The 25,092-nt window shown below is 56.9% G+C and overlaps 1 protein-coding gene across 9 annotated transcripts in view; it reads left to right on the top strand.

Annotated features, from left to right (window-relative positions):
• Window positions 1–25,080, top strand: part of LOC141966649 (mitochondrial Rho GTPase 2) — a 45,752-nt gene extending 20,672 nt beyond the window's left edge. The window contains exons 30-59 of one of the 9 annotated variants that reach the window (XM_074919612.1): window positions 300–421; window positions 801–960; window positions 3,439–3,629; window positions 3,880–4,048; window positions 4,414–4,525; window positions 5,104–5,275; window positions 6,021–6,143; window positions 6,342–6,522; window positions 7,358–7,488; window positions 8,509–8,652; window positions 9,784–9,903; window positions 10,412–10,496; window positions 12,446–12,504; window positions 13,660–13,741; window positions 13,864–13,907; window positions 15,217–15,270; window positions 15,657–15,709; window positions 16,257–16,365; window positions 16,818–16,919; window positions 17,333–17,431; window positions 17,871–17,979; window positions 18,233–18,353; window positions 19,177–19,261; window positions 20,116–20,261; window positions 20,350–20,450; window positions 20,523–20,653; window positions 21,109–21,189; window positions 21,374–21,496; window positions 21,602–21,804; window positions 23,174–25,080. In XM_074919612.1, the coding sequence (XP_074775713.1) occupies window positions 300–421; window positions 801–960; window positions 3,439–3,629; window positions 3,880–4,048; window positions 4,414–4,525; window positions 5,104–5,275; window positions 6,021–6,143; window positions 6,342–6,522; window positions 7,358–7,488; window positions 8,509–8,652; window positions 9,784–9,903; window positions 10,412–10,496; window positions 12,446–12,504; window positions 13,660–13,741; window positions 13,864–13,907; window positions 15,217–15,270; window positions 15,657–15,709; window positions 16,257–16,365; window positions 16,818–16,919; window positions 17,333–17,431; window positions 17,871–17,979; window positions 18,233–18,353; window positions 19,177–19,261; window positions 20,116–20,261; window positions 20,350–20,450; window positions 20,523–20,653; window positions 21,109–21,189; window positions 21,374–21,496; window positions 21,602–21,804; window positions 23,174–23,291 (3,530 nt within the window). In that variant the 3' untranslated portion in view covers window positions 23,292–25,080. Of the gene's footprint in view, window positions 1–299; window positions 422–800; window positions 961–3,438; window positions 3,630–3,879; window positions 4,049–4,413; window positions 4,526–5,103; window positions 5,276–6,020; window positions 6,144–6,341; window positions 6,523–7,357; window positions 7,489–8,508; window positions 8,653–9,783; window positions 9,904–10,411; window positions 10,497–11,855; window positions 11,932–12,445; window positions 12,505–12,540; window positions 12,660–13,659; window positions 13,742–13,863; window positions 13,908–14,891; window positions 14,984–15,216; window positions 15,271–15,656; window positions 15,710–16,256; window positions 16,366–16,817; window positions 16,920–17,332; window positions 17,432–17,870; window positions 17,980–18,232; window positions 18,354–19,176; window positions 19,262–20,115; window positions 20,262–20,349; window positions 20,451–20,522; window positions 20,654–21,108; window positions 21,190–21,373; window positions 21,497–21,601; window positions 21,805–23,173 lie in introns of those variants that run through there. The other 8 variants (XM_074919614.1, XM_074919613.1, XM_074919615.1 and 5 more) reach the window with 8 other exon arrangements.
• Window positions 25,081–25,092: the final 12 nt, after the last annotated feature.

The raw sequence follows: 25,092 nt of genomic DNA, 5'->3' as shown, positions 1-25,092 counted from the left end.
TGATACGAGCAGACTCAGGCTTCAGCTGTTGAGTGGACAGAGCAAAAGGGAAAGTTCTCATGAAGGCCATCTTGCCTCCTTTCTCCAAGCTGGAGTGATGCCCAACAGCTTTGCTTTGCTTACATTAGGAGAAGTGAGATTTTACTCCACTCTCAAGCTGATAGGAAGGATGTTGACAAGCTGTGTAGAAGATTCAGCTTTTATGTATTACTGAAAAAAAGAATTGCCATGTAGATTGTAGTGGGTGTTGTATACAAACCCTTTACATGAAAACATCCTGTCTCCTCCTCCTCTGCCAGGCTTCTTTGCCTACACCTGTGGCTGCATCATTGTGGTTGAAGACCTGCACTCGGGATCACAGAACCACTGGCTGGGCCACACAGAGGAGATCTCTACACTTGCTGTCAGCCATGATGCCCAGGTAGGAGAGGCTTAGAGGCTTCTGCTGCCCTGGCCTTGGTTTTGTCTGTGTAGCTTCGGGCTAAAGGAGTGTCACAGACTAAAATCCCATTTGTCCATTCCTTCTGTTACCTGCTGTGTGGAGACCTGGGGTTATGGAAGTACAGTCAGTGGTTCTGGAGCCTAGCTAGCCATTGTGCTCGCTCAGCATGACAGCAAAGGCTGCTCCCTTCCTCTGGGTGATGCTACCATTCCCTCCTGCCATCAGCTAATGGGTGTTCTCGCAGAATTTTCCATTTGCCAACTGCATCGCCTCGATTTGAGACTAGTAATTTCTAAAACTAACTAATGAAGTGTTCTCTACTTACCAAGGTCTCAGTGGCAATGTACTGTTCTGTTAGGTTCTTGCCTCTGCCTCAGGAAAGAGGACTGGAGACTCCCATTGTCAGATCTGCATCTGGAACGTCCAGGATGGGGTTTGCACAGCAAGTCTCTTCCATCACAAGACACAAGTACAAGCCATGGCATTCTCTCGGGACGACAGGTTCCTTATTACCCTGGGTGAGTACACTGGATGTGGGTGCAGGAGTACACCCTAGAGTAGACAGCTCATGGGAGATGTGTAATACCTGCCAGATACATACCAGGCTTGTGGGTATGAAGCTGTTGCTTGTTAGCCTCAGGACAATGGACAATGCAGTGTGTAAAGCTGCAGGTGATCTTGTGTCTGCCTGGGAGTGAGCACCTGCAGAGGTACTCTTGGCAGCTGAGGGTGCTTCCCAGCACTGTTGGAAGCGCTCACCCTGTGCATCTCAGCTGCAGGCGTGAGCACTGGGCTCCCCCCAGCTCCCCTTCAGTGCTTTCTCATTGCTCCAGCTAGCTCGTTTTTCTTGAAGTGACACCTTTCTTCTCCTGGCTCACTAACGTTTGTTCAGCCTGTGTAAATAGTTTGCATTTACTATATATAGTGCCCGAAGGGAAAAGCCTTCTTCTGGAGTTCTTATCACTGCTTAGGTAGAATTGCATAGAAGTAGCCAGGCTTCAAACTGTGAGCCTCCTGCCAGGCAGCAATGCCAGCACACGATGGACGCTCAAGCTGTCTGTTTTGTTTGGGCAGGGGACATTTAAAGGACAAATATGCAATTAATAAGTTCTTGTTTTGCATGAGAGAGGACCTGTGGAGCAGGCAATACACTCTTTCTGGGCTGGTAAACCTGCCCTTGGAAAAAAGCAAATGTTGCTGGAGAGAAAGAGAGCTTTGTGCTCTCCATAGAGCAGTGTAGGAGAGGAGCCCTCCTCCAGCTCTGGTCTGGGCTGCAGAGAAGAGCTGAAAGTCTCCACTGAGCTTGTGGAGCCTGGGAAAGGCAGCAGGAGAGTGCTGTCCTCCGGAGCTGGCCAGGAGCTGGCCATGTTTGCCATCACTAAGGCCTGTGTCTTCCGCTAGCCACCCAGATAGGGTGGCTTCCATTAAGACCCGCTCCCATCTCAGCTTTGGCCTCAGCAAAGGTGACATCCCTTTCTTATTTTAAGACTGTTGTTAGCCCCGAGTGCACAGTATCGCCGGAGGGCTTGTGTGGAGCATACGTGGAGGCATGCAGTAGCTCCTAAGGATGTAGAAACAGCAGAAAACCTGCTCTGCCTGCTGAAATCCCTACTGTGCTGTGGTGGGCTGACCCCAGCTGGACACCAGGTGCCCACCAAGCTGCTCTATCACTGCCCTCCTCAGCTGGACAGGGGAGAGAGAATATAACAGAAGGCTCGTGGGTGGAGATAAGGACAGGGACATCACTCAGCAATTACTGTCACAGGCAAAACAGACTCAGCTTCGGAAAAGTAATTTAATTTATTGCCAATCAAATCAGAGTAGGGTAATGAGAACTAAAGCAAATCTTAAAACACTTTCCCCCCACCCCTGCCTTCCTCCCGGGCTCAGCTTTGCCCCCAATTTCTCTCCTTCATCCCACCAGCAGTGCAGGGGGGCAGGGTTGGGGGTTGCAGTCAGTTCATCACCTGCTGTTACTGCTGCTCCTTCCTCCTCACGGGGAGGACTCCTCACACCCTTCCCCTGCTCCAGCATGGGCTCCCTCCCACAGGAGACAGTCCTTCACGAACTTCTCCATGAGTCCTTCCCACAGGCTGCAGTTTGTCAGGAACTGCTGCAGTGTGGGTCCTTCCCATGGGCTGCAGCTATTCATGAACAGACTGCTCCCGTGTGGGTCCCCCAGGGGTCACAAGTGCTGCCAGCAAACCTGCTCTGGTGTGGGCTTCCCGCGGGGTCAGAGCCTCCTTCAGGCATCCCCCTGCTCCGCCGTGGGGTCCTCCTCAGGCTGCAGGTGGGCATTTGCTCCACCGATGACCTCCGTGGGCTGCTGCAGCACAGCCTGCCCTCTCGCCACGGGCTGCCAGGGCAATCTGCTCCGGCGCCTGGAGCACCTCCTCCCCCTCCTTCTTCACTGACCTTGGTGTCTGCGCAGTTGTTTCTCTCACATATTCCCTCTCCTCTCTCCCACTGCCATTCCTCTCCCCCAGGCTTTTTTCTCCCTCTCTTAAATATGTTATCACAGAGGCGTTACCACTGTTGCTGGTGGGCTTGGCCTTGGCCAGCGGTGGGTCCTTCTTGGAGCCATCTGGATTGTCTCTGGAGATACGGAGGAAGCTTCTAGCAGCTTCTCACAGAAGCCCCCCCTGTAGCCCCCCGCTACCAAAACTTTGCCCCACAAACCCAATGCACGTGCCAGCCATCGGCTGGTCTGAGGGCCAGCTGCAAACCCCACTGTAGGGCCAGATATGCTACAACCTCCAGCATGAGGTGTTGGGCCACTTATATCAGCCCTCAACTCGGATGAGGAACCATCACATCGTGCAGCTTTTGCTGAGCACACAAGGAGCCGTGTCCATGCCTGGGACAGTGTTTGCAGCAGTTGTCCCCAAACAACTGGACAAGGGAGTGTCACAGCTGATGTGTGTGTGCAGTGTATGTACTTGGGAACATCCTGAGGCTGCAGGATTTCCTCCTACTGTCATTCATGTTCTACCTAGGGGACTACAGTGATCAAACCATTGCTCTGTGGAATACCTACACTTACGAACTCATGTCGTCGATATGTATCTCGGAGCCAGTCCATGATGTGGCTTTTAGTCCTCTTTCTCACAGAGAACTGGCCTGTGTGGGGAAGGGAGCTGTGATGTTTTGGCTGTTGGAACAACAGGGAGCTGATGTCAACCTCAAGGTAAACCTCAGGTGAACCTTCTGTTCAGCATCTCTGACTTATTTTCCAAGCCCCTGGTGAGTGTGATGCCCCCACAGGTCCGTGAGAGCTGATGATTTCTCTTAGGGCAATGATGTTGACTGGCCATGAGTGGCTTTCAGTTGTATATGACATATTAACTGCATGAACTGAGGGTAGGAGGAGGGTTTTTTTCCCCTTGTAGGTAAACACTGTATTCTCTTTGACATTTCTGTTTTATGTGCTCTGGCAGGTTCGTCGGGCCCCTGCCCCGGAAGTGTTGGGGCCAGTGGAGCTGACCTCCCTCTGTTATGGTGCTGACACCCTTCTTTATAGTGGAACCAACTCAGGACAGATCTGTGTGTGGGACACCGAGACTAGTCGCTGCTTCATGACATGGGAGGCAGATGAGGGCGAGATTGGTGGGTGAAAATGCCCTGAGCTTCTGTCAGGGCTGTAACAAATTCCATGGGAACTCATTAAGAAAGAAGAGCAATGAGCTTGCAGGCTTCTGATTTCAGCTGTGCTCAGAAAGCCAGTTTGCTATGTTACGTACAAGATGCGTGGGGTGGCAGTGGATCTGGGTTTCCTTGGATTTCTCCAGGTTTCCTTGTCAGAACTGGGGGATCTGCCTCCAGTCTGTAAAAACACTGGGTATTAGGCTGTAGAAGACCCCCACTGCCCTGCCCAAGTGAATCGGTGGCCTGGCTGTCAGGAGCACAGCTTGGGTGATGGCTGAGAGCAGTGGATACTCATGGGTGCCTTTTGTTCCCCTGTGGCCTCCCAGGTGTGCTGGTGTGTCGGCGCAGCAGGCTGGTGAGCGGCAGCAACACCAAACGCATCCGCCTGTGGGCAGTGGCCACCGTGCAGGAGCTGAAGCTGAAAGGTCCCAATGCCAGGTAGGAGGTCGTGGCCCCAGCGTCCCCGCTGCGCGCACGCCCGGCTCACCGTGCTCTGGAGATGCTCTTCCCCTCGTCTGGCAGCTCCCAGGACCTGTCTGAGAGGTGGCTTGTTGCAGACACCAGCTCTGCCTGCAAGCATGCTGCTCCTGTTGCTCTGCATCCTTAGCTTTTCCTCTCCGTCCTGTAACTACTGATTCTTTCTGTCTGGGTCTTTTTGCTCAATTTTTGCCACAGGTAGCTGTGAACCCTCTTAATACTGGAAACGGGTATTATCACGCCTAAAGTTTGTGTTGGTGATTTGTAGGAACTCCTTTAAGAGAAGCAGTGAAAATACTTTGTGTTTGTTTCTCCCCTCCTGCTATTGCATCCCCTTTTTTCTTTCTTTCTTTCTTTCCTAAAGAAGATGGTTGCAGCGTAAATGCTACAATAGTCACTGTTCAATGCACAGGAACCCCTCGTTGAACCATTTAGCTGCAAATCCATGACTGGGCTCATCAGAAGGATAGCATTTAAAGGAGGCAGAGTGGCTGTTCCAACAGCTGAGCCAGTCTTCCTTGCATCCTCCTTTCCTCCAGGTCTAGCTCGGTCCTGCTAGAACATGAGATAACCCTCGATGGGACCATAGTCAGCATGGCCTTTGATGACTCTCTAGAAATGGGAATTGTGGGCACCACGGCAGGAACACTGTGGTATGTCAACTGGACGGAGAGCACAAGCATCCGACTAATCAGTGGCCACAAGAACAAGGTTAGAGTGGCTGGGCGGGGGTGGTTTGTCCCACAGAGCAGCGAGTGCTGTGTGTGCTGTCTGTGCACTGGGAAGCGTGTGTGGGCTGTGGAAGCATTCCCTGGTCTGGCCACGGGAGAGGCCAGGGAGCTGCAGGGCTTGCTAGTGCTGGCAGGACGGCATGGAGGAGTCTACAGGGAACTGGGCATGCTGAGGAGTCCAGCGTCAAGAAGTCCGAGCTCATCTTCTCCAGCCTTAGGTTTTTAATGGCCTTGGCCTGGGAGCAGCTGTGGGCCTTTCTGCTGGAGCAGAAGAACGTAGCTTGCAAGCACTATGGCTTTATTCCCGAGTGCGGTGACTTCTGCCTGCCTTCTGTTTGCTAGCTGGATATCCATATTGGATAACATTTTCTTTACATAAGACACAAAAAAAACCCAGGTGAAGAATGACTTGAATTTTGCTGTTGCTTTGGGGTGTCTTTATGGTACAGAGAAAAGATTTCAAATAGTAGAAGAGAAAGTATTTTACTTACACTGCATAGTGCTCCTAGCTTTGGTGTTAGGTTTACTGGTTTCCATTACAAGCCTAGCTGTAAGCCTGAGATTTAAGGACAGCCAAAGCACACCATCTTCTTTTATGTCTGGGGCTTCTTGTCTGGTGTCTCCTATGAAGAGGGGTCCTGGGGGGCAAGAGGGCAGAGGAGCTGATGTCCTCTAGGCTGTGGCATTTGTAGGGCCCCTGTTCCCCATCTCCATTCCTGCTGCAGGTGACTGAAGTGTGCTTCAGTCCTGATGAGACTCACTGTGCGACATGTGGGGAAGATGGCAGCGTGAGGATTTGGTCTCTGGGCAGCATGGAACTGGTGGTACAGTTCCAGGTGCTCAACCAGGTAATCGTTTGTGGTACGTCAATCTCTTCCTCATGGCAGAGGGCACAGTCCACTGCTTGGGATTGCAAGGACTGCTGTGTCCTCGCAGCATAGACTAAAACTGGAGAAATACTTGCAAGTGGAGCTTTTAGTGCACTTGATTGCACAGTCCTGTTGTCTTCACTGTGCCATCAGGTCTCTGCCCTGGTTGCTTTGCAGAGCTGCCAGTGCCTGGCCTGGAAGCCTCATCCTGTTGTTGCGTGGGGATCTGAGAGCCAGCATGTAGTGGCAGGGTACAGCGATGGCACCATCCGTGTGTTCAGCATTTCCAGGACAGAGATGGAGCTGAAAATGCACCCCCATGCCGCTGCGCTGACGGCAATTGCCTACTCCACAGACGGTGAGGCTGCCTGTTATAACAGTGGGAAGACATCGCCAAGGGGAGCACCCCAAGGTTGTGCCTCGGTTACCCTGACCCCCAGCTGCTCTGCATGCTGGCAACCTGCCCAAAAACCTGGGGCCAGGGAGAGCCAGAGAACTTGTATCAATGAGCTTTTCTGGGGTTATTTAGTCTGGAGAAGAGGAGGCTGAGGGGAGACCTCATCACCTTCTACAACTACCTGAAAGGAGGGTGCAGAGCTGGGAATGAGTTTCTTGAACCAAGTAACCAAGGGAATGGCCTCAAGCTGCACCAGGGAAGCTTTAGACTGGCTCTTAGGAAGCATTTCTTTCCAGAAGGGGTTGTTGGGCATTGGAATGGGCTGCCCAGGGCAGGGGGGGAGTCCCCATCCCGGGAGAGGTTGAAGAGTCGGGTTGACCCAGTGCTGAGGGATCTGGTGGAGTTGGGAATGGTCACTATGAGGGTCATGGTTGGACTGGAGGAGCTTCAAGGACTTTTCCAACCAAGATGATTCTGTGATTCTCTAAGCTGTGGCAGCTTTGCCAGCTGAGCCTGTGGTAAATGGGACATGGGAGGTACCTTGGCAATGGCACAGTGAAGGGGTTTGGGTACAAGCAGCAATCACATTCCTTTGTGTCTTGCTTACAGTCCGCAGTGGCTGCTCTTCAGCGTGGTGTTTTAGTGAACGTCTCAGACATCTCCTCCTACCTAACCTTTGACTTGGATGTTCCCAGTATTTCATGATGTTTTGGGACACCGGTATCCCACAGTCTTGGACCTTTCTCCTATGGGTTTTTTCTTCTCCTACAAGAAGTGTCCTTTCCTCTGCCTACAGGAGAAATGATCTTATCAGGAGGCAAGGACGGGCTTGTGGCTGTCAGCAGTCCTCGCACCGGGATGACTATCCGTGTCCTCGCTGACCACAAAGGCTCCCCCATCACTGTTCTCCAGTGCACCCGGAAGCAGGTGTGTCCTCACCCTCTGCCCTGGTGCTGTGCCCCGGGTGTCACTGTACAGCTGTGGGGAGCAGCAGCAGCAGGGCTGGGTCGGTCAGTGAGTTTGCTTTGTTGTCCTTCACCTTTCATCTTGAGGCCTCCATCCCCTCCGGTAACTTTTGTTCAGTTTTTTAGGGATGCCTTCGGTGGGGTGAAGCGACAGGCGTTCACCCTGTGGTTGTGGCTGTGCCTGCAGGCGGGGGGACCTTTGGTGGCTGTTGTAGACACACTGCACGCAGATGTGATGTGTGCCTGCGCCACAGGCTCTCGGAGAGCAGCACCCCTGAGAGCAGCCCGGGCTGTGAGCTTTCAGCCCCCGCGCCCCTGAGAAGGCTCAGGGTGCTTTCCCCATGTCGATCCTTGGCAGTCTGGCCTCCTGTGTGTAGCTGGCTCTCTGTACGGCTGGCTCTCTGTACGGTTCCTCTGTGGGGCTGGGAAGACTTGGTGGGGGCGGCAGTGTGATGGTTTAACATCTCTTTTGCCCTTCTCTGCATGGAGAGTCTTCTTCCTTTGCACAGTGGAAATGAGAATAATTTTGCCTAAGTTCTCAGGCTTTAAAATCATCCATGCTGCAAGGCTGTGTTCCCTGGTAATTCTAGACTTAGGAGATCCTCCTCGATTTTAGGTGAAGGACATTGTTAGGGGACACACAGTATCTGCAAGCACTCCCCTAGGAGATGTGTAGATCCAGAGGGATCCCAGGGAAGAGATCTGTGTCGTTCAGGCCAGGCACTTGCTCCTCCCCCAGCAGCTTCTTCTGCTGGTGCTCTCAGCCCAGAGTGTGCTGCCAGTTCCAATACCACAGCTTTCTTGTCCTATTTTGTTCTAAGGGACTTTAAGCACTGCCCAAATGGAGGTTAATCCTGGCATTGATCCCCTGTGGCATAAGGCCTGTGTTCCCAGGAGCTCCTGCCCCACGCTAGCTCTAGTGGCAGCTTTCTCTAAAGCTTCTGTACTGCCAGAGTCACAGCATTGTGTTTATCTTCCATAGGACCATGACTTTGGGGTGGAAGGAGGTGAGCTCTGGCTGGCCACCAGCTCGGACCGCCGGGTCAGTGTCTGGGTCTCCGACTGGCTGAAGGATAAGTGTGAACTCCTTGACTGGCTCAGCTTCCCAGCTCCTGCCAGCCCTGAGGTGAGCGTGATGCTGCCAGCCTCTGCCTGCTCCTGGCACGGGAGGGATGCTTCAGGGCTCTGGGTGGGACGGGGCCAAAGAGAGAGTGTGTGCTTAGGAAAGTCATCTTTGTTAGTTCTGCTGCTCAGAGAGTATCTTGTTAATGCACCTTCTGGCGTGTTAAAAAGCAGTGGGAGTTGTTAGTAGTGCCTAACCACCAGGAAGCACTGACTCTGTAAGCCTCAGGAGTCAGAAACTGCATCTGCAAATAGCTGACACCCCTGTGCTACGCAAAACAGAGCACAGGCAGTGGTGAGCACAGTGCACAGAAGAGAGACCTGATTATAAGCATGCTGCTAACTTTGGTGTTCCCAAAGAGCATGAATATTCAGTGCCAGAAGCCCAGTGACAGGTTCACAGAGCCACGTACCATAGCCCTGTGTGTCTGTGATGCTTTGCAGAACCGTTTGGCTCCAACCCAGGTGTGAGATCTGGGCAACCAGACCCCTGCTAGAAATGGAGGAGGGTCTGTATTGGAGAGGACATGGAGATGGTCCCCAATACCCATGACATTGGTATGCAGAAGGGAGCTGGGTCTTTTTGGGGGACAAGCAGTGGTGCCTCAGCCTGCCACCCTCAGGGCCAAGCACCATCCAGACCCATATGGCACTTGGGTTCTGTCCATGTTTTTATTGTTTGTTTCCACAATGGTGGATTTCTTCTCCATGAAGGAAACTCACTACAGGTCTCCCCACAGTGAACAGGGGAAGGATTGATCTTGCATCCGCTCCTAAAGATCTATCTTCTGCGCTCTATTTTCTTGTATTAAACCAATACATAACCCAATCTCACCTTCAAGGCAACACAGCAATAACGCCTCAGTGGAAATTCAACCTCTTGGACCCTCACGTGTCCCACTCATATGATAGTAAACGATTTGCTTTAGGTTTCCATGGCAGTGTGTGGTTGCTCCTTGTTTTGCTGTGAGCATGCTTGAGGTAGAAACAGCCTCCATCATACTAATTTCCTGCTGCTTGGGCACCTGCAGCCCAAGGGCTGGTGTCCCTCCGTGCTCTCATTTTGTCCCCCACTATGTTAGGTCAGGCTGGAGAAGCTAGCCTCCATTTTGCCCCCTTTGGTTTCCCTCACCAGGGTCTCAGCAGCCTCCCACCCAGCCTGGCTGCATTCTGCCCTTGGGAACCTGGTACCCTGGTCTACGTCGGCTTTGGGATGCAGAAGGAGGCCTTGTTTTACAGTCTGTGCAAGAAACAGGTACTCGTGCCCTGCCAGAGTGGCGTGGTCATTCCTCTGCTGCCGCAGAGCTGTGGCCACGTTAAACGAGGTGCAGTGCGGGGAGGCAGTGCTGCCCTACCTGTACAGCCAAGTCTGAAGGTGTGGGGTGGGATCAGGCAAGCAGCTGCTCAGGGCAACAGCTTTTCATCTCAGAAGCTCCCGAGTCTGGCCCAGGTGAGCAGCAGGACCCTGCCCCTGCCTTGGGCTGTGTCTGGGCAGGCTGCCAGTCCCGGCTGCCGCCCTGCTGCCTTTCTGTCTGACCAGAGGGGAAGGTGTTTGCTTTCAGGAGTGCTAACAGTCTCTAAATCGTTGAGTGGAGTCTGCTCTGGAAAGTCAATGCCTTTGGCACATTTCTGAGGTGCTGTGCATCTGTCAGCCTTCCCTTTGAGAGGAGCCCCTTACCCTCCTAACGACAGTCACTGTAGCAGCTCTGGTCTCCTGCCTTCCATTTCTGAGCTGTTGGTGTGTTTCTCTTGCTGGAGCACAGGTAGTTGAGAAGATTTCTTTGCCGTACTTTGCCACATCACTCAGCTTGTCTCCTGCAGCACATTTCATGGCTGTCGGCTTCGGTGGTGAGTACCAGAGGGTGCTGTGAGCTCTGCTGCCCAGGCTGCCTTGTCCTCAGGTTACCTTCAGTGAGGAGAGATCTCCCCTTCTTCCTGCAAAGCGGGGGAATCAAAGTTTCCTTTTTCCTTTAAATGAGAGAGGTTTGCACACACACCAGCCCATATTCTCAGACCCTGGGACTGCGGGCAGGGTATGCGTCAGGCAAGGAGAAAGCTCTGGGAGACTCATAGGTCAGAAACAAGATGCATGAGCTCAGTTCCATTTGTCAATGAGCAAGATTTGTCATTCGAATGACTTCTTGGGGTTACGGGCTGTCTTCATCTCTGCGGCTGTGTGAGTTACAGCCTGGGAGGCAGAAGGGACCTTCCTGCAACATGGGGACAATCAGCACCCTTTGCCTAGCAAGGGCACCTTGCTCCTGTAGCGGTTTGTATCTGCCTGGGGAGGCAGCATTTATATCCATCCCACTCTGACAGCAGCTCCTGAGAGCAGGGCGAGTTCCACACCTGCCCTATTGCTGCAGGGCACCCACTAAGCCCAGGCCCAGGTGCTTCGGGGTGGGGTGCAAGAGAGCAGAGCTGCACTAACGCGTGCTGCCGCATCTATTACTGCAGCATGACCGTCTGACACACAGCGTGGAGCTGCCCTGTCATGCTCTCTCCCTATTACCAGCTGTTAATTGCTTCAGCAAGAAGCTGTCCCCTGTCACTCAGTTTATTGATGTGCAGCTCAGCAGGGGTGAGAGGGCCCAGAGAGTGACAGGGAACGGTGCTCCTGGCAGGGACAATCCCCGTGGTGGCTGAACCTCCTTTCCCTGACAGCACCCTCCTTTCCCCACAGAACGGCTGCTGAGGCTGCTGCGCTGCCCCGCCAGCGATGTGCAGGACTACGCTGGCCATGATGACGTTGTCCACCTCTGCCGCTTTGCCCCCTCTGGCTGCCGCCTCCTCACGGCCTCCCACAGCGCTGTCCTCGTCTGGGAACTCACGGGGGGCTGAGCTGGGAGCCCCCGAGCCAGCGGCACTTCTCCAGCGGGGGAGGAAGGCTGGGGGCTGCCCCCCCGGCCAGGCCCCAGCTCCGGGGTGAGGCCCTGGACCGGGCCTCAGTTAGGCCCCAGCCCCACCCTCCGCTCGCCCGGCAGGTTGCTGGGGCGGGACGCGGCGGCGGGCCCCCAGGCCAGGCCCGGGCAGTTGCGGGATGTGTTTACGGCCCTATTTGCCGTTTTGGGTTTTGTTAATAAAAACATTGGCAGCCGAAGCCTGGAGGTCTGGGGATGCTGCGCGCCACCCCCGCCCGCCAGGGGGCGCCGCCCTGCCCGCGCCGCTCTGCGCCGCCGCTCGCTGGTGTGGCCGGAAGTGGGGGGGGGACGCGGCGGCGGCCCCGGGAGCGGCGGCGGCGCCGCCATGAAGCGGGACGTGCGCATCCTCCTGCTGGGGGAGGGTAAGGCGGGCGGCAGGGGCATGGCGGGGATGGGCTCCTGGGGCCCTTCGGGCGGCCAGGGGCCTGCGGGGTGCCGCCCGGCACCGGGAGGGTCTCGCCTGCGGAGGGAGCGGCCGGGCCGGGCCTGGCCGTGGCCCCGGCCCAGGGAGGGGGCTGGCAGAGCGGAAGATGTGTCCCCTGCCGTGACGGCCCTGGTAGCAGTGCTCTCTGGCCGCCGTTGGCGGCCCCGCGGGCCCTCGTTTCTGGTGGCTCCTGCGGGCAGGGCCCTTCCCGTGGGCTCCTTCCAGCAGCACCGAGCTCCCGGCCGCTGGCGAGCCGGTCTGAAGCGCTGCACCGCTTTACCGGCCTCCGCCCCGCGGTCTCCCGCAGAGCACGAACACTGCCGAGTCGTCCCGAGACCCGCGGTTACAGTTGCTGCCTGCCGAAGGCTCCACTCGTGGCTGCCGCTCGCCCTGGCCCGTGTCCCTCTCAGGCTCTCCCGGGCCGGTAACAACGTCTTCCCTGTCTTTCCTAGCCCAGGTGGGGAAGACATCTCTGATCATGGCTCTGGTGGGCGAGGAGTTCCCTGAAGAGGTGAGTGTGAGGGGGGGCCCTGGCCCACCTGGCTGGGTGCCCTGCCAGGCAGCGGTGGGACGGCTCTGTCCCGAGTGGCACCGGCCTGAGGTGGAGGTGTCTGGGAGGTGCACACAGCTTCCTGGGGACTGGTGAGAGCCACGGGGCTGATTCAGGTGAGCTTAAGCCTGTGAGGACCCCAAGAGCTCTAGCTGAAACAACGTTTTCTCCGGTTTGTGCTCTTATCCCTGATGTGGGGCCTTGTGTGCCCTGAGGAGGGGCAAAGGTACCTCCCAGGGCCCTGCTTCCCCTGCTGCAGCCAGCGCACTGTGGCTGGGGGTCTCCGCACCACCAGCACAGCAGGTCACGGGGCCCTGCATGGCAGGGCTGTCTGCTCCCCAGCTGTGGCCTTGGTTTGGTGGCACCAGCACAGGGTGCTTGGAAGGAACTGAGCCACGTTCCCGGCTTGTTTGCCTGTTTCTGGAGACAGGCCTGGTGCTTCAAGCTGGGTCAACTACAAGGAACAGCATCCAGCCCACCTGCACGTGCCACCTGGAGCACCCAGTTCGGCAGCTCGTTGTCCCATCGGGGTTTGGATAGGGAAACCAGATCCCTCTGGCCAGGCACGTTTGTCCTGTGCCGTCAGGCAGCTTCTCCTGCTGCCTGTGAGCAGATGGTGCTCTCTGCGACATTTGCGCTGGGAAGCATCAGCTCCGGGGGCTCGGGGGAGGACTGGCTCCACGCGCCTTCCTGTGCTCTCACAGCAAAGCCCGGACAATCAGCTTAGTGCTTCTCCCAGCTGCCAGGAGGTCAGGCCAGAGAGCTGGAGGAGTGCTGAGGGCTTATCTCCAGAGCTGTAGCGGGGGTGGCAGCGCTGTCTGTAAGATGGTTTCCCTGACAGGACTCGGTGCTGCCAGGAGCTGTCTTGAGGGAGGGCTCGGGACTGGGAGGTGGTCAGGGGTTTCACTGCAGGGACACTGGCTGTTCGAGGGCTGGACTGTAGCGAGCCACAGCAGCAGCCCCGTGGGCCCGGAGCAATCTGTGGTCTGGAGCTCATCCCACCCTGGCAGGGAGGGCGCTGGGCAGCAGCTGCGTTGGGATCTGAAGTACCTTGTCACCCATTCTCTCAGCTGCGTTCAGCACAGCTGGCTGGACCAGAGTCTGCTGCCTTTGCAGGTGCCTCCTCGCGCAGAGGAGATCACGATCCCGGCTGATGTCACCCCTGAGAAGGTTCCCACGCACATAGTGGACTACTCAGGTAGGGCCCCATCCCTCCTCACTCCCTGCTGGTCTTGCTTCTCCCCTCCTGCCTTGCTGGGGGGAGTGGGAAGGGGTCCCCACTGCCAAGGGCAGTTGGTGATGGCGCTCTTCCCCTTTCAGAGTCAGAGCAGACGGAGGATGAGCTGCAGGAGGAGATTGCTAAGGTGAGCTGGGGGTGAATTGGGAACAAAGTGAATTGGGGGTGTTGCGGGACAGGGGGCTGTGGTGCCTGTAGCCCTGCAGCCAGCGAGTGACACGTGGCTGCTCGCTCTCCCCATTAACACGAGAGATGCACGGGCAGTTGCTTATCTGTGGATTAATGCTATTGGTTTGTTTAGAGGTTTGTTTAATCCTTCTCTGTCTTGTAAGCTGTTGTACGTGGCTTGTCCTAGCCCTCCAGGGAGCCTCCAGAAGGAGAGTGTTGGGGGGCAGCTCACTGGAGCTCAGGAGGTGGAGGAGGCTGCTGAGCGGATGGTGTGCTCTTAGCATTGGGATGCTCCCAATAAATTCAGAAGAGGGGAGAAGTGGTTACAGAGCTTGGCCAAGACCCTCCCGCTCCCTGTATTAGGTTTCTGTGGCTGCCTCCTGAAGCCATAGCCAGAGGAGTTGGTTTGGGATCTGAAGCCCCAGGGAGCACTGGACATGGAGGGATGAGGGTTCCCACGTCCCTCCGAGCAGCCCTGGAGGAATAATCCAGCTGGCTGACTGGGGTAGACCCAGCTGCTCTTCTCTGCCCTGGGATTAACCTCAGCTCTGTATGGAGGAGGACCTCTTGATTATGGATAATAAAACTGTCTCTCCTCTGTGCATCTCACATGAGCAAAGCTATTTAATCTTGCCACCTCAGTGAGTAACAGCCAAGGAGGTGGACCAGTGGGTGCAGGGGTCCTGCTCCCTCCACCCAGACAGCAAGAGTATACAGAGGCTTAAAATGGCTCCAGGAAATCCTGCCTAAACCCTTGTGTGTCCTCGGGATTAGCACTAAACTCTCTCCTGAAAAGACCAGTGATCCCTCCTGTCTGCTTCAAATAAAGCATTGGTGTCAGCGCTGTCTGCGCGCAGTCGGGGAGGGGAGGGGGGCAGCGGCCACGGCCCAGCACGGGGCACGGGCAGAGCCATCGTGTGGGAGTGAGGAACCGGGCTGTCAGGTGTGGAGGCAGACGTGCTGGCAGCAGCTCCCGAAGCAGAGGAACCAGTCTTTTCCCTGAGCAGCCCACTGTGGAGCTCGTGTTGGCGGCGGGTGAGCCGTTGCTGTTGGAGGGCTGTGTATGTCTGCACGCTCATGCGTGCTCAGCCACTCCTGCCGGGCTTTGGTACAAGTGCACCAGCAGCGTGTGGGGCTGGAGCTGCCTGGCCGTGGGGCTGGCCTGTTGCTACGGCAGGGCTGTGCCTTGGGCTCAGCCAGCCTCCCCACTGCGGCAAGGTGCTGTAGGGACCCTCACTCGCTCCCCCTCTACCATTTCTTTCTTGCAGGCCAACGTGGTCTGTGTGGTGTATGATGTCACCAAGGAGGCCACAATCGAGAAGGTAACGGGTACCCCACCAGAGCCCTGAGCAGCAGTGCCAGAGGGGAGGGGGTTCCCAGCTATGGGTCCTTCCATGCTGCCCAGCTTTTTGGTGTGGGTGGGTACTGGGGTCCTGTGGATTGGGGGTTTGAGACCCCTGCACAGCCCAAGCTTGCTCCCATGTTGCCTTGTTGTCCATATGTGCTGGGGGGCAACAGGCTCGTCGCATTTTTCTGCTGGCATCCAGCATCCTGGGTCTGCTCTGCCTGCTGGTGCTGGGTAATGCTTGGGAGCAGATGGCCACAGGGCCCTGCTGTCTGCTGCGGCGCCTGTGCTGGAGCTGTGCTGGGAGCTGCCTCTCCCTCCCCAGACTGCACTGACAGGCCTTTCCCTGTGCTCACCTTTCAGATTCGCACAAAGTGGATCCCCATGGTGAACGGGGGAGTTGAGAAGGGCTCCAGGTACTGTGTGTGAGGTGGTCCATGGATGCAGAATTGGGGGATTCTGGGGGCTGTGGGGTGCCCAGCACCCTCACCACCTGCCAAGGTTGCTGAGATTAAACCAGCTTTGTGGCTTGTGGCCAGACCACTTGCAGCAGAAGAACATGGGGGCTTTTCTCCCTTGCAGATCTAGCTGAGGCAGAGGGCCAGGGGAGAGGGTTCCTTCCCCCCCTGATCTCCTCTTAGCCAGGCAGGGAGAGGAGAGGGGGCTGCTGAGGGAGTATGGAAGCACAGAAGCTCCAATCTGCTTAGGCAGAAGGCTGCTGTGCTGGATTAAAGGCTCCTAAACATATTGTTGCTGGGTGAAAGCATAAGCGGGATCAGGCAGTCTGTTTCTCCAGATGGATGCTCCCAGCCGTGGGAGGCAGGAAAGCTGCTCTGGACCTTGTGGAGGAGGGTGGGGAGGCTCCCTGGCCTGCTGCCTGGGAGCACACTTGACTGGGGTAGGACCGAGACCAAGAGAGGGGTGGCCTCACCTGTGCTCTCTGACACTGTCTTTCTTCTCCAGGATCCCCATTATTTTAGTGGGAAACAAGTCCGACCTGCAAGTGGGGAGCTCCATGGATGTCATCCTGCCCATCATGAACCAGTTCTCAGAGATTGAGACCTGTGTGGAGGTGAGGGAACGTGAGGTTTTCTGCAAGGCCTCCCTGAAGGGCAGGAATGCTTGTCTGGTGTGAGCCAGGGGGCCTTTATGTTCATGGAGGTATGCCCTGCTAATGTTGCTCTGCAGAAGTACCCCTGGCTGGGCCTTGAGGGCCTGTGCTTTAGGCTCTCTGTCCTTTGTCTTCCTTGCAGGGAGAGGGTTTCAGTGCCTGCCCACTCCAGCTCTCTAGCTGTAACTGGTGTTGGAGCTACACTCAGCCCCTGTTGGCTCTGGGGCTGTGAAATGGGCGCAGCCAAGCCAGAGCACGAGCAGGAAGTTTCCCTTTTGTTTTTGTCTAATGGTGGACCGACATTGCTCTGTGTGTTGCTGCATGACTCGTCTGACTCGGGGACCTCCTGTCATCTTCCTTTTGCTTCAGCCCCTTGCCCCCACTCAGAGCTGTCTTTTCCTTTGAATCCCCAGTGCTCTGCCAAGAATCTCAAGAACATCTCTGAGCTCTTCTACTATGCCCAGAAAGCTGTGCTGCACCCCACCGCCCCCCTCTACGACCCAGAGGAGAAGCAGGTAGGAAGTGCTGCCCGCAGCCCCCAGAGGAGTCTCCTTCCTGTCACAGCGCTCTGCTCTGTTGCTGTGCTTGTGCCCCTGGGTGGGAGGGTGGAGGGTTTGGGCTGATGCAGCCAGAACAGGGGGAAAGTACCCGACTCCTGTGCTCAGCACAGCCAGAGAGATCTGCGAGGACCAGGGGCATGTTGGGGCAGAACCCTTCGTGCTCCAGGCCATGTGTTAGCTGTGGTGGGAAGGGTCTAGGAGAAAACCTCCCTGTGGCCTGTCCTGCTTCTGACTCCCAGCTCCAAGGGACTGTGTTCTCAGCCAGTGCAGGAAGGGAACACCTCTATGAGTGGAAGTTCAGGATGCAGTGGAAAGAGCCAGGCTGAAGCTGGTGCCCTGTTTTTGTCACCATGCTTGGTCCCTTGCAGCTGAAACCTGCATGCGCACGAGCACTGACACGGATTTTCAGCCTCTCGGACCAGGATAACAACCAGATCCTTAGCGATGATGAACTCAACTACTTCCAGGTAGGGCTGGCTGCGGAGCTGAGATATTCCCCAGTCCCTTGTGGAAAGCCCCTGGAGTCCCCTTTCCTTCAATACCAGGCAGAAAGGCTGTCCTTCTCCCAACACAGCCATTCTATTTCCATTCAGTGCTTCTGCTAAAGCACCATAAAGCTCGTTTCTGTGCACGTGGGGATCTACAGGTCTTCTGTCTTCACTAAGCTTGGGCTGAATTTGCTTTGCAGTGGGAACAGCAGGAGGCTCTGGAGATGCTGAGAGTCATACTATTGGGATGCTGAGGAACGGGGTTTGGTCAGGGTCTGAGGCAGTAACCCCTGAGCTGGGTGGATTTTCTCTCCTAGAAACACTGTCTCCTCCCCAGGGAAGAGGGATGCTGGTGAGACAGAGGGTCGTGCTGTGTGTGTGCTTTGCTGATGATGACCTTGTTTCTCTTGGGAGGTAGAAGTCCTGCTTTGGAAACCCACTGGCTCCCCAGGCTCTGGAGGATGTGAAGATGGTCGTGTGGAAGAACACCACAGATGGGGTGCAGGACAACGGCCTGACATTGAATGGTAATGGCACGAGGGCTCCGTGCCCCTTCCAGTGAGGGATGGAGGGGCCCTGTCCTTGGGCTGAGCCTCGTGGCCCTCACTCCAAACTGAGTTGGTCCCTCTTGTCAATGCAAGCCTGAGCCTGCTGTGGCTACTAGAGCTCTCAGTCCAAGAGCCTGTTTTCCCAGGGAAAACATGGTCCCGAGGAGCAGATCCCTGAGTCTGGGTGCTTGGTTGACCCCACTCTGTCTGAGCCACCTGATCTCTCCTGCAGGCTTCCTCTTCCTCAACACACTCTTCATCCAGAGGGGCCGGCACGAGACCACCTGGACCATCCTTCGCCGCTTTGGCTACGACGACGAGCTGGCGCTGACAGATGACTATCTCTACCCACAGTGCGTATCCTGCCGTGGGGCGGGCAGGGTGTGACATCCCCATGGTGCACAACTGGGACTCCCCAGCACCTTTGCTGGCTCCTTTCTGCACCCTGGGGTCTACTGCGTTCCTCAGCTGAGGCTGAATCCGCACCCATAGCTCATGGTCAGGTTCATGCTCCTCACCTTCGCCTGTGGGCAGGAGCTGATGTGGGGTTGGCAATGAAGACAATGGGCCTTGTTGCTGACTGTGCTGCTGGCTCTGATGTAGGCAGGCAAGGAGGTGGTGGATGAAGGCCTGTCCCTGACCAGCAAAGGGTTTTTGAAGGCTGTTCTGTCTGCCTGAGCTGAGGCAGAACGGCTGTCGGGAGCAGTGAGCTGTCAGCATAACCCTCTTGGCTGATTCTGCAGCTGCTGCCTCTTTGCTGCTCCCTGCCACCCCGGAGGTGGTGATCTGGCAGTAATGGAAGGGTTTGGCCTGTGAGCCGCCGCATGCTCTCCCCGGACAGCGGGGTGCGCGGGGAGGCGACAGGGCCTGTGCTGGTGGAAGGCACCCTGGGGCTAGTGCTGTGCCCTGCTGAAGCCCTGGGCGCAAGGCAGATATGTGACTACGTCATCTCCCTGCCTGCTCGGGCAGCGCGGATGTGCAGAGGAGAGGCTGCTGTGCACCCCTGAGGCGGGTGTGTCAAGGAATTGCCAGGCCTGGAGACAACCACTGGCCTTGAGCCAGGAGGGCGTGGGGAGCTGAGTGCTCTGGGTGAGATCTGGCTTGGCCGAAGACCCGCTCACACGCTCTGCCCTTCATCCAGGGCTTGAGGAGGGTCACTGGGGTCTCTTCCAACAGGTTCCGCCTTCCCCCCGGCTGCTCCACAGAGCTCAACCACTTGGGCTACCAGTTCCTGCAGCGGCTGTTTGAGAAGCATGACAAGGTGGGCAGTGCGTGGTGGAGCTGCCTGGAGAGGGGATGCTGTCTGCTAGGCCTGTACACTTGGGTGTAGCTGCTCTCCTGCCCACCCCTCTGTTCCAGAGAGCAGACATAGCACCAGAGAAGGGCTTTCCTCTGCTACAGCACTCCCTTCGTGGCTTCTTGCCAAGGCTTTGGGAGCAGGAGGTGGTCACAGTGAGCTGTAAGAGGTCTGATGGCATGTCAAGGGCATGGGGTTTTGGTCACTATCCTTGACCAAAAAGTAACCAGTAAAGCTTAGAGCTTCAGGGGATGGGACTGAGTTAACATCAAACTGGCATAGCCCCTCATAGTGCTTGGCTGCAGCACGCAGGGTGGCAGGGGAAGCGGGCACAGCTGCTGGCCTGCAGCCATGGACCAAGCACGAGCATCCGCACGGCTGCCAGCCCTGTGGAGGGGGTGCCAGGCCGGAGAGAGCGAGAGAAAGCAACTGATTGTGCCGTACTCTGGCTCTGGAGAGTGGGAGAAGGGGATGTATTGGATCCGCATGCACCTGCTGGGACTAGTTACTCAGATGCTGATGTGCCCCCGGGGGCCATGGGGGATTGCAACGATCGCAGAGCAGAATCGGCCTGTCTTGGGCAGTGATGGCAGTCCCTGGGGCACAGGCTCTTCGCATGCTCACACAGCCCTGGACTTGCTTCCAGTTGATTTCTGCTATTGAAAGCATGCCTGGGTCATTCTGCAGCAGCGAGCAGGGTGGTTTGTGTGCCAGGGACCCTTTCTGGAGCCCGATACTGCTTGGTGTGGCTGCAGAGAGCTGCTGATGTGCCCAGGGGTTGTGTCCCGCCTCAGCTGCTGACCCCTTTGTTTCAGCAGGACCAGGATGGAGCCCTGTCACCCACAGAGCTGCAGAACTTCTTCAGCGTCTTCCCCTGCGTGCCCTGGGGCCCCGAGCTCTACAACACGGTATGCACCACTGATAAAGGCCTGCTTTCCCTGCATGGATTCCTCTGCCAGTGGACGTAAGCTCAGTCCCTCTCCCCTGCCTTTAGCCGTGTCGCCTAGCCCTTGCTGACCTCGTCGGCTTCCCGATGCTCTCTGTCTCTTCAGGCTCGTGGCATACCTGGATGTGCAGCACTGCCTGGAGTGCCTGGGCTACCTGGGCTACCCCATCCTCTCGGAGCAGGACTCCCAGACACAAGCCCTCACGGGTACCGCCATGCCCTCCCCTCCTGTCACGGCTCGGGTCCCTCCTCTTCCTCATCTAGCTTCTCTCCTGCCAGTGACCCGGGAGAAAAGGATTGACCTGGAGAAAGGCCAGACCCAGAGAAACGTTTTCCTCTGCAAGGTGCTGGGAGCCAGGGGTGCAGGCAAGTCCGCCTTCCTGCAGGCCTTCCTCGGCAGGAGCCTCGCGGTGAGTGGCTGCTCCCCTCCCTGGCCGCGCTGCGGCAGGGCGTCCCGGCGGAGCAGGAGGCAGAGCCCTGAGGCTGTGGAGCGATCTGCTGCGTGACCTGCCCACGGCTGGGCCCAGTGTCCCAGCAAAGGGCCTCTCGCCCCGCTCCGTGCCAGCGGTGCTGGCTGCTGTGGCTCTCGTGTCCTTAGTTTTGCCTAAGGCAGCGCACCCGCTCCTTCTCCTTGTCGTGAGGAGCTGGAGGGGCTGTGCCTTTCCCGGGCAGCCGTATCTCCCCGATCTCACCAAGGTGACGCTGACTTTCCCTGTTACGAACAGCCCTGTGTTTGTGGCAGGTGCCAGCTGGCTTCCAAGTGGCTGTTACACCGCAGGGGCTTGGGGCAGTGTGAAATTCTCTCTCTCCCCAAAGTACTGCTCTTGCTCCCTGCTGTCTGAGATGGTCTTTTCATCGGTGGCAGGCCCAAAGGGAGAACCCAGGAGAACCATCCCTCTACACGATCAACACGGTGCAGGTCAACGGTCAGGAAAAGTACCTTATAGTAAGTCAGGGAGAGGAGGGAACTGCTGCTGTGTCGGGCTTGCAGCAGGGCTGGGCTGTGGCCATCCTGGCACCCCTGTGCTGTGCTGTGGCTGTGGTCACACCAGCACAGCCTTGCGTAGGTGTGAGAAACAGCTGATCTTGAGACGGTGCTGTGCCACACATCCTTTCCCCTCCTACCCCAGCTGTATGAGGTCAGCACTGACACGAAGTTCGTGAAGCCGTCGGATGCAGCCTGCGATGTTGCCTGCTTCATCTATGACCCGAGTGACCCCAAATCCTTCAGCTACTGTGCCAGTATTTATAAGGTAGCTGACAGGAGCCCTGTGGGACTTCAGTCTTTGAGTGGCAGTCCCATGTCTCCCGGGGTTTGGGCCCTTACCCCTCACTGGGACTTCTCCCTGTGTCTGCAGCAACACTACATGGACAGCCAGATCCCCTGCGTCTTTGTGGCCTCCAAGACAGACCTGCCAGAAGCGAGTCAGCAGCCCGGGCTCTCCCCCGCCGAGTTCTGCTACAAGCACTGCCTCCCACCGCCCTTCCTCTTCTCCTGCCACAGCCAGGGTCCGCCCAGCACCACAATCTACACCAAGCTGGCCACCGCTGCCACCTTCCCGTTAGTATCCTTCCACGCAGGGGGCTCTTGGCTGGGAGCAGAGCTTGGGGAGGGGGACTGTGTCTGAACCCTGCCTCCACTGCGTTGCTTTTGGTTTGGTTTCTCACTAGCTCTTGCTGTCATCTGCTCGTACAAGTAATTGAAACAAAAGGGCCACTTCTGTCCCTGCTCAGAGAGGGCAGAGGGGACTCGGCTCTCTTCTGCCTTATGCATATCTCTGACAGATTTATTAGATAGATCCTGCCACAGGAGTTTTTATTTCTGAAGCCTAAGATAAAAAATGCTGGAGTAGCCAGCCTAGTTTGCCGAGGCCCGCAGAGAGGGGGTGGCAGCTATTTTCTCCTGATGAGGTGGATCAGACTGAAAAAGAGGTCAGTGAAGCGAGACCTCTGTTCACACAGCTTCCCTTGGGAAGGAACTGCACCCCAAAAGGAGCTGGGTAACGGGCAGCCAGGCTGGGCGCTGATGGTGAGGGGAGGTTTGGGGAGGAGGATGTGTCTGTGTGTGGCATCGCTCTGCCCGAGGGGCTGAGGGGGCTGAAAGCTGGGGGTAGGCGCAACAGTGGGGGCAGAGCTCTCCTGGGGAGAATGTGTGGGTGCATTGGAAGACAGGATGGGATTACTAGTGAGTGGTTTTCCCTCTAGCTTCTTTTCAATAAACAACTTTATTTTTAGAGCTGACACTTTTTTTTCCCTCTGCAGTATTAAAATTTAAATATTCTTAATATATCTTAGGGTATGTGGTATAAATAAATAACGGCGTAATGGAGGACCAGGGATTGGCTGTTTTCCCCTGATTTAGTGGAGAATGAATAATGGATACGTCTTTTCTCCTCGGAGAGGAGCACATTGATGCAGGACAGCACGTGTTTAGGAAGGGAATGTGTACGCTCGGGCAGGACTGGGCCCCTTCCCTCGCTGTGCTTGGGTCGGTGTCAGTGGCTGTGCTGGCATCTCCGCCTGCATCCGCTTCTGGGTCTCTGTGCACTTGGAGTTGTAAAAGCAGCTTGACCTAGAAAGGCAGATACATACCTCCTTCTTGTACTAATTATTTAGGTGTGCTATTTCCAGACCATGGGAGGGTAAAGCCACGTCCATCCCCCCAGCAGGGCGGGGTGCCTTCATTGGGCTTGATGGTGATGCTGGGCAGCGAGTACTCTGGCTTGCGGGGCCGGGGGGGGCCTCTTGGTGCTGCCTTCACCTGGGCTCTATCCCCCGGCCTGGAGCTGTGCCGTGCTCACCCTCTGTCCCCAAGGGACACCCCAGCCTCCCTGCTTGAGGTGGAAGCACTCTGGGCTGTCGGGGAGTTGGTGTTTGGACAGCCGTCTCTGTGCACCTTGCTCACTGGCCTCTTCTCTCTTTCCTTGCAGCCACTTGAATGCCGTGGAGCTGGGAGCTGCATCCTTCTGGCTCCGGGTGGCCCTGGGGGCTGCGGTGACTGCTCTGGTAGGGTTCACGCTGTACCGTGTGCTAGCCAAGAACAAATGAGAGTCTCTCTCCACCCCGTCCTCCCCGTGACACCAGCCTCCCCATCCCCAGTGACGCCCCAGTGAGGGGCCCTGCCTCAAGCTGGTCCCTGCTGGGAAGTCCTCCCTTCCCCCCAGCCTGGATTGCAGGACCAGTGAAACAGGACTTCCCAGCACCAGCAGGATAGACCCCCCCGACACTGGCCAGCCTCACCTAACGGCCTCCGCAGCCTCCTGGCCCGTGTGGCGCCTGCCCAGCCACGGCAGCCAGAGCCAGGTAGCTCTGCATGGGGAGCTCTGCCAGCAGCTGGAGGATCACCCTCTTCTTTTTATTCTGTTTGGGGTTTTTTTTAACGTTTGTTTTTAAGCTCAAACATGAGTGTTTCAGTATCTGTTAGGCTGGGTACATCCCTTCCCCAGAGGGTTGTGCTGGTGCCTTCAATCTGGGGGGGACAACAGTTCCAGAGCCTCTGACGCCCCCAGCAGCAGCAGCAGAGCTGTCAAATGGGCTCATGGCTTCAGCCCCCTGGGGCACACCTCCAGCCCCGGCCCTGTTTCCCTCTGCCAGCGGGAATGGAAGTGGTAGAGGGCCAGGTGCTTACACCCCGCAAGCCCCTGTGTTCTGGGGACACTCCTGGCCCCTCCTGCTGGAATGCTGTGGCTGCAGCCCCCAGGCTTGGGATGCGAGAGGGGAGGGAGTGATACCCGGGACTTGTCCCATGCTCCTCTCTCGTTTCTGCTCAAAAAGACTTGGAGTCCTGCAGCATTCCAGCCTCTCAGCCCATCTGCCCTTCTCCCCTGCCCAGCTGCATGTCCCATCCCTCCCCAGCCCTGCCCTGGCCACCAGTATTCATGGCCACCAGTATTTGCAGGGCCCCAGGAGCCCTGGTATGCTGGGGAGGGCTGCGAGGGGGTTGGGTGCCTGCTGCGCTCCCCAGGGCAGGCTGCAGTCCTCTCCTGGCAGTGCCATTGCTGAGCTGGTGCCACGCTGGCACATGGCCTGGTCCTGCTGTCCCCTCCACGGAGCTCTGGCCACACTGAGGCTGGCCCAGCCTGCAGGGCTCTGGGTGTTGCATCTCCTTCTACAACTGGAAGCTCTTTCCTCGCCTGCCTCCTGCCCACACCCGAGCTGATGTTTGCTGCTGGGCAGCTGCTGTGACTTCAGCTCAGCACAGATCTGGGGCCAGAGTCCCACAGCGTCCCTGTCTCCTGAGTCCCAAAGAGCGAGGCCAGCCTGTGCTGGCCCCTGCACTTGGCTTCCACCTGTCCCTTGGGCTCCCACCCTTCCAGTGCCACCAGTCTTCAGCTTTTCGAGCACACTCAGGGTAGGTTTCTTTGCAGGCAGCTGGTGGGGCAGCACCGAGGTAACAGCTGGAGGTGCTTTTCTGTATGTTTTGTCTATTTAAACTTTTTATTGTGGCCTGGAGCCAGTGAGGGGTTGAGAAGTCGCTGGGTGGCAGCCAGCATCTATTTCTTACAGGGGCAGTCCCAGGGTGGTGCCCCCATCCTGCCGGTGCCCGGTCCCCAGTGCCAGCCGTCCGGGGGGTCCCTGCCTATGCCGCAGCCTCTCTGCCAGTCTGGCACCCGCTGCCACCCCGCTCGCTGCTGGCCGTGCTTCGTGCCACTGCCAGGGCCCCATCCCTGGTGTTTCTGTATCCCTTCTCCGTGCTCGAGCCCACCGTGCACGGCTCTGCTAGCCATGCCCGCATCCGGTGGTGTGACCTCACTCCCGGAACTGGTCTGTGTCTGGCAAAGCCATACCTTTTTAGGAGGTTTGTTCTCTACAACAAAATAAATTTTTACACACCTTCTGCTTGCACACC

The sequence above is a fragment of the Athene noctua genome, chromosome 15 (assembly GCF_965140245.1).
Source record: "Athene noctua chromosome 15, bAthNoc1.hap1.1, whole genome shotgun sequence".
Lineage (NCBI taxonomy): Eukaryota > Metazoa > Chordata > Aves > Strigiformes > Strigidae > Athene > Athene noctua.
This window is presented reverse-complemented; position numbering and strand designations above follow the sequence as displayed.